The sequence below is a fragment of the Arachis ipaensis genome, chromosome B10 (assembly GCF_000816755.2).
Source record: "Arachis ipaensis cultivar K30076 chromosome B10, Araip1.1, whole genome shotgun sequence".
Classification (NCBI taxonomy): Eukaryota; Viridiplantae; Streptophyta; class Magnoliopsida; order Fabales; family Fabaceae; genus Arachis; species Arachis ipaensis.
The window spans coordinates 126,616,905-126,624,768 of record NC_029794.2 but is presented as its reverse complement, the minus strand read 5'-3'; the positions used below and the strand labels follow the sequence as shown (position 1 = coordinate 126,624,768).

The following is a 7,864-nucleotide window of genomic DNA, read 5'->3' as shown; positions in this document are numbered from 1 at the left end:
TGCTCAAACATAACATAAATAATATTTTCTCTATTAAATTTATATTGATGGACTAACATCTTTCCTTTTGACATATTTAAAAATTTTCAAGCGGTTGCAGACTTGTAGAACTCACTTGTAACTCTCCAGTGGCACAAGATCCTTACTTGCTCATATCTCAATATTTTCTCCAGAAATAATAGAGAAAAGGAGGAACATGTTTGTGTATATGTAACTTCTCTGTATACTTTTTTCTGATATTGAGAAGTGAAATTCGAACCCATCACTTCAGGTGAATATGAAAATATTATATCATTTAAGTTATAACTTATTGGCATAGGTTGAAAATTGAGCATAAAATTTTTTGAAAATATATTATTAAAATGTCNGGTACATTCGTAAAATAAAGCCAAAAATACATCCTCAAACTCCTTCGAATAACTATGGAGATAGATGGATTTGCATTGAAGGTAGAAAATATGTTGAGCCATCATGAAGATGAATACTTAAAGGAGCTGCTGTAGAGTGAGACTCTTAGGAGATGAATTGAAAGCGGTTAAGAATTTATCATGATGAGAAGATAAAATTAAGATAGAAAATGAAAAAAAAAAATAGTAATATCAATAAGATCCTAAAAAAATTATATCATGGTTTATGGCTTTATGTTGTAAAGTCATTAATTATATATGTATGAGTAGTTAAAATGATGGTATATTATGGTCTTATTTGTATGAACTTGTATCATATTCTTTTTTTGGGCTTGATATTTTGCTTATCTAAAAAAAATAAAAAAATTAGCTAACAATGATCCTAATCATAATTGTTAAGGATATTAAAAAGATTCATTATTTCTTTTTTGATCAATGCAATAGATTCAAAGTAAAAAACTTAAATTTTTATCNNNNCATCTATTTTTATAAAAACTTACACATATAAAACATATTTTGTATTTATATTTAACAGAATTTATATATATAAATAAACACAGCTTGTACCTACGTTTATCAAATTTACACACATGAATTGATATAATTAATTTATTTGTTAAAGACAATTTAACATTTGTACCGATCAAATACTAGTCAAAATCAATACTGACCTCAAGACTTTCAAATAAAATAAATACCACCAAAAAATATAAAAAGCCGTAATAAATTATTGTCTTCAAATATTATTTTTTAAAAATTTCTTTTCCACTTAAAATCAATCCAAATCGACCACCAACACTCTAACACCTTTAAGTTATATACTTAGTGATGATTATTTGTAATGACAAAATTGCCATTCAAGACCCAAAGACATAAAAAATGAGTAGCTTCTTGTAAATGACCTAAATGCCCCTCTCCCCAACAGAAGCAAGCGCTCACACTAGATCATTTTCACTCCTATGTATATAGTAGTAGGTGACCCTTCCATTAATAATGGCATTACATGATCCTTAAGCTTATATGACAAAAATGGCTCTAGGGACTCACATCATGCAGGTTGCAATGGTACCATGAAAAATTTTCAGAAATATCTTGCCTGTAAACAATTTGACAAGTTCCTTTGCCTTGCACAACAAGAAATCACCATTGGTATTTGGCAGCAACAAGAACTTCCTCATATTGCTGAGCAGCATTATCCCAACTAAGATCTTGCATCATTCCCCGCCGTTGAAGCCCTTCCCAGCTCTTCTTGTACTCGCGATACGTTAATAAGCAGTTGCCCAACGCGTGGATGAGCTTATGAGTTTCAGCGCTGTCAAATGTCCACCCGAGACCTGACTCGCTAAACGGATCAAAAGGCTGCACTGTGTCTCTCAGTCCACCGACTGCATGTACAACCGGAATGGTTCCATAACTCATGGCATAGAGTTGGTTCAGTCCACACGGCTCGAATCTTGATGGCATGAGCAGTATGTCGGAGCCTGCAGTTATCCTGTGAGCCATCTTCACGGAGAAGCCAACCCATCCCCTAATTTTGTCATGGTGTTGGGATTCAAATTGTCTAAGCAATTCTTCTAGGTCCGGCCGGCCAGTCCCCAACATGATTAATTGCATATCCTGGCTGACCAACCAAGGAATCGCTTCGGCTATGATGTCAACACCTTTCTGATGATCCAACCTTCCAATGAAAGCCAATATTGGAACTTCCTCACGGACAGGCAAACCAAGCTCCTTTTGCAGGGCCGCTTTACATTGACGCTTGCCGCTATGAAGGGTCTCGAGAGAGTAGTTGGCGTAGCCATCTGATGTCAAGTGAACATCAAACTTCGGATTCCAATCTTTGGTGTCGATTCCATTGACAATTCCCCTCAGTTTCCAGTCACTCTCGTTTATTATGTTATGCAAACCCCAACCACCTTCGGAAGTTTTAACTTCCCACGCATATCCATGACTGACGGTGACAACACGATCTGCTGCCTTCAAACCAGCTGCAAAGATATTGAAATGTTCGCCTCCGACGGGGTCATATAACCTGAATAGATCGAGGTAGTGTTCAGGTAAATCCACGTAGCGGAAATCATCAACAGGGCCTCGACCCTATAAAGAAAGTAAATGTGAGAATGTGAAACTTCCTTCACTATATCAAAATAGATGCAATAAAACCTCAAACACTTAAAACATGAACTCAATTTAGATGCAATCCACAAGCAATGCAAGCTTTCAATTCATTTATTGAGAAGATATGTACTTGATTTGCTTTCTAAAGAGATAAATGAACATTTACATAATTAATTATGATATTCACAAAGAAGTTGAGAGTAGGATATTCACACCGTGCTTACTTCTCGATTATTCGAAGCATATTGTAAATTTGGTTAGTTTAAACAATCTTATCTTGACGTGAATCGAAAAATATTTGAAAATTTTGGAGTTGAAGTTCAGTTATTGGAGCATAGACTAAAGATCAATAACAGTTATAGAGAGACACTAAAGATGCTATCCATAGGCCCATAGCCTTTCATTCATTTTCTGTTTTCATATAAAACAAAAAACAAAAATCAATTTAACCATTTAGATAAAAGGTGATCCAGAAGCCTTAATTCTATGCCACACATTACTCTTCAAAATGCATGCCTTCCCTAAACATATATAATATCAGCTTCTTATAGTTTGATCTGGTAACAGACAACAAGCGAAAACGGAAAATATGCATGTCTATCTCCATTCAAAACAATGAATTAACTTGCATTAAAATCACTGTATATAGAAGGAACCTGGTGAGCTATGTTATGAATCACAAGAACGGATCTTGTATACTGCATTAAACCATGGTCGCGATAGTATGCCTTCAGATATACTGGCAGCAATGCAGTATGCCAATCATTTGCTATGAAGGCCAAATTTCCATCTCCATAGCAAACACCACCACATGGAACATACCACGGAACCTGAAAATCATTAAGTTCAATTATTCTTATACAAAGTAGGCAAATATCAGAATCACACAAGAATCGCATCCACTAAGGTGACTTTTGACTGTTAAAAATTATTTGGAATTTCAGATAAAAATCATGGTAACCAATGTTATTTGATGATAATCAACAATACACTTTCAAATTTTACTGTAACATATCAATATACTTTTAAATTTCACTGTAGTTAGGAAATGGTTAAGGTATTCCATATGCTGATATATAAGAGAAATTTGTAATCTCCAGCACATGAAGATGGAAATTCCTCATTTTGTCACCGCTCAAAGCGCTGATGGCAATTATTTCTTAGATTTACCATGATGAAACCTGAACATATGTTAGAGACATTCCCTTGAAGAAAATTTACAACTAGTTATTTACTATTTTCACCCAATGTAACGTAGCCTAATGTCACTTTCAAATTAAACAAGACATTATTTACAATTATGTGCTATAATGTGTTGTGATAAAAGCTCTTCAGGTACAATAATTGTTATAATTGGACATTTGTATAATTGATCTCGTCACAAAACATTTGATTCATGTACCTCAACAGCCGCCTTGCAAAACAGCACCATGCGCTTTAGAATATCCTGTTCCAATAAAGGACAAGCTAGAGTCAAAGTCTAAGAAATAATCATAGCAGAACTGTAAGATGAGTTTCTAAGATACCTTAAATCCAAACACCATAGCATTTTAGTCATTCCATACACAATCATTAGGTGTTAGGTAATGTTATAGTTTATATCAAACTTACCACTCGGTTCCCACCATATATGTTATTCTCTATATGCCTAAGTATTGGACTGTCAATGAAAACAAAATCAACACCATCAATATAGGCCTGGAAATACAATACTTCCATGTCCTGTAAAGTGAAAAAATAAGGAATTTAAGTCAAGGCAATAGCAATTAAAAAATTTACAAATTATAACTGATTAGGAACAGAGTAGCTGCTGCACACCTGACCATCTACTTTGTATCTTCTCCGTATACCCGTATCTTGTCCTTCAGCATAATTACCATATCGAGGTGCTACAACCTACAAAGAGATAAAGAAAAGAGAGCAATAAGTTTTAAAAGAAAACATTCATAGAATATGAACCTTAGAATCCATTAAAGAATTCTAATAATAATCTTATGAGCCATGATACAAGCTATATATTGGATCCACAATTAGCATAAAATAAGGGAAATATGGACAAAAATCACACATGTCTATGGCCTAGAGAGTCCCATGTTGCTTTTCTTTTGGAAGTTGGTAAATAAAGACCTGTTTCCAAATTGTCCTGGAGTAAATGGAAATATGAAAATAAAGACTAGAACCTTTTTCTATATGTAGGACTATTATTTTGATATTATGCATTTTAATGGCAAAATATTAAATGAGATAAGAGACGGAAAATCACCCTTTCAGTATGTATCTAATAAGCAAAGAAGGAATAAATGACCAAGAACCAATTGAAGTAGGATGAACACATTTCATTACCCAGTTGAAAAGATTGTGTTTGCATGATTCTTCATTGAACATGCAGTGATTTCAAAGATTAGATTATCTTTCCAGACACATGATACTCAGACAAATTACCAACAAGACAACATATTACCATAACTCTATGTCCACGCCGAGCCAAGGCCTTTGGTAATGAACCAGCAACATCTCCAAGTCCACCTGTTAAGTTCAGGTGTGAGTCTGTAAATTACATAAGAAAGAGCAGCATGCACTGAAGGACAACCACAGGTCGAAAAATTTGGTCCATCAAAGAACATTAGTGGAAGAGTTTATGACTCGCTTCAAGAAACTAGTTGCAGCATATGAATGCTTAAGATTGCATGTGCGTGCCGCATTTGGCTGCTAAGTTGCTAGTGCCATAACTCAATTAAAGAACAAAGCTTGCCATGATGAATATACAAACAAAAAAGAGAAAACTTTCAAAATATGGACATGGTGATGATGAACTGGTTGTCAGAAAAATCAGCCAAGTATAGAATTTCAACTATCATAGTGGAGCTCCTGATACAATTACAAGCGGAAAACATTCTATTGAATAATAAAAATGATTTACAATTACCTGTTTTTGACCAAGGAGCGCATTCTACTGCTACTATTATAACATTCATGACATTGGCTCCAGCCAATGGTGGTAATTTTTCACCTTCATGCTCAGCATTTTCAGCTTCATTAGTAACGACCTCTGAACTTGATTCGTTCACAACGGTCTGTTCAATATTTAGAGGAGTGGACATTTCAGGGTTCATAAGGAAGGCTGGAAGAGTATCTGGCTTGATTGTCTCATATCTCTTGTTCTCTGATTGTTCATTGAATTGTAAACTAGAGGAAGCCATTTCACGAGTTGGGGAATCTATTATCTCCTCTTCACTGGAATAGCCATAATTGTTTAAATTAACACCACCATTTTGGTTTTCTACAGCATCGCCTCGACCAATGGAAGTTTCCGGTTGTTTTGAGCGGTTTGACACAGATTCATCATTGCTTCCATACCCCTCTGATTCAGGAATGGTGTCATTATCTATAGAAGAAACCAGCTTCTTTCTTTCAGTAATCTGAAATACACACCAAAGCATCATAAGACCACCGTATGGACTTTTATTATAATAAAACATAAAAAAAGGGAACAAATGACGTAACGCTGAGAAATATAGATCTAATCTGTATTATCAATTCCATTATCATAAATAAGGAAACTGTAGAACTTCATATCCCTTGAACTCACTCATAAATCTCAGCCTCAGACCACTTTTTAATATTTTAAGTATGCTACGCTTAACAGTGTAAAAATTTTATGAGAATGAGATTCTGTTTAACCCAATACCAGATTGTGTTCAATACATGTGCATCTAGCAACACATGATAGAGAAGCTATTGTTATTTCACCAAACGTGTTAACTGCTTTAAAATCTCCTCATAATTTTGGCGAGTTATTCAGAAGAGAATGAATAACCAGCTTATTCAATTCAAATAACAAAGTCCCATTTAGATTATGTCATTATTATGCAGTGATCAATATCCAAAGCTGAATAACAAAGTTAATCAGCCCAAAGCTGAAATTAACCATTGCTTTTTAGTTTTTACTCACCATTTGCCTTACCTTTCTCAGCACTTCTGCCACAAAGGAAACGGATGCTCGTCATTTTTTTTTTCATAATTTAAGGTCCTAATTGTCCAATTACATAGAATCACTCAACACTCAATAGCCAGAAAAAAATGGGGGGATAAAGTAAATCAACTAAAAACAGCTCTGAAGGGACTCAACTTGAAACTTTTTGTGTATGGCTTAACATGGAAAAAGTTCAACCTTTTTTTCTTAAATAAAAAACAAATATATTCCAAATCATTCACCTGTTGAAGAAGTTCCCTCTGCATAGCAAGAACCTTCTTACTCTTTTCAATGGTGGCTTGAAGAGAATCATCCTCTGACTCATCCTTATCCTCACTTTTCCCATAGCTCTTACCCACTGCTCTTATGATGCGCCTTCCACACCTATGTTGCACTCTACCACGCCCCAACCCTCTGCCACATGAATTCTCAGAAACTGAAGAACCACTTAAAGTTCCAAACTTTGCTGGAAACTTAAGAGCACCATGATGACAATGATGATGATGATGATGACGGTTGTGGTGATTATTGTTCTTGGTGTGAAGCATTAGCACTGTGGTGTCAGCATTTGCTTCCACAAGAAATGGCAATGAACCAATTGAAGCCATTGGTGATGATGATCAAGGAAGAGAGAGAGAGAGAGAGTAACAATAAAAGGGGTTACTTTTGTCTTTTTGATGAGGTGAGGTGAAAAGCGTGGAGACCCAGAAGGTGAAAGTGAGTGATGAACAAAACCCAAGTTGAGATTTTCAAATCGGAGGTGACCCAAGTGAAGAAAGTGGAGCGAAAAGGTGGTTTCTTTCTCTGGGAATGGTGAGAAAGCAGAAAAACCATGGAATAAATGGTGGTTGTGAATTGGATGAGAACTGTGAAAAGAGTAACAAAAAATAGAAAAAAAAAAACAATAAAAATAAAACAAGGGTTCAAACAGGGAACAGCAGTGATAATAATTGATGAAAAACGATGATGATGATGTTGAGAATTTTGGATGAGAATGTTATTGTGGCCACAAATTTTTAGGGTCCCATTGCTGTGATTTGTGAATATTCTAAGCTACTAACTGTAACCTGCTATGGATCGAAAAAGGTGAATTTTTTACTCCCTTTTTTTTTTCATGAGATAATCGATTTTCGTTTCTACAGTTGCTGTGAACGTGTCTTGTTCTTGTGAACTTTCCACATCTTTTAGGCTTCTTTTGTTTTTTAGAAGATGATAAGACAGCATATAGAAAACATTACAAGACAATTATAGGTCACATAAAAAATTATTTTTAATATAAAGATAATAATGATATTTTGTTTAAATATTAATATTTGAAGTACATTACAATATTGTGAAAATATTTAACATGTCCTCTACATGTTTT

At 34.7% G+C, this 7,864-nt stretch overlaps 1 protein-coding gene across 2 annotated transcripts; it reads right to left on the bottom strand.

Moving 5' to 3' along the window:
* LOC107622702 (granule-bound starch synthase 2, chloroplastic/amyloplastic) lies at nt 1,128-7,630 on the bottom strand. 2 transcript variants are annotated; one of them, XM_021114089.1, is made up of 8 exons: nt 6,741-7,630; nt 5,452-5,944; nt 4,987-5,072; nt 4,344-4,421; nt 4,137-4,247; nt 3,928-3,972; nt 3,182-3,355; nt 1,128-2,504 (listed from the first exon to the last, which is right to left on the bottom strand). In XM_021114089.1, exons 1-8 carry the CDS (start codon nt 7,104-7,106, stop codon nt 1,548-1,550), a joined length of 2,310 nt encoding a protein of 769 aa, XP_020969748.1. In that variant the 5' UTR covers nt 7,107-7,630; the 3' UTR covers nt 1,128-1,547. The 2 variants fall into 2 exon arrangements, with proteins under 2 accessions (XP_020969748.1, XP_016180170.1); XM_016324684.2 differs by having other exon boundaries at nt 4,987-5,051; nt 6,741-7,627.

Coding starts and splice junctions, on each gene's coding strand:
- LOC107622702 (XM_021114089.1), bottom strand. CDS start 7,106: ATGGCTTCAATTGGTTCATTGCCATTTCTTGTGGAAGCAAATGCTGAC. Junction 5,945..6,740: donor AGAGGGAACTTCTTCAACAG/GTGAATGATTTG, acceptor TGTGTATTTCAG/ATTACTGAAAGAAAGAAGCT. Junction 3,973..4,136: donor TATATGGTGGGAACCGAGTG/GTAAGTTTGATA, acceptor TTATTGGAACAG/GATATTCTAAAGCGCATGGT.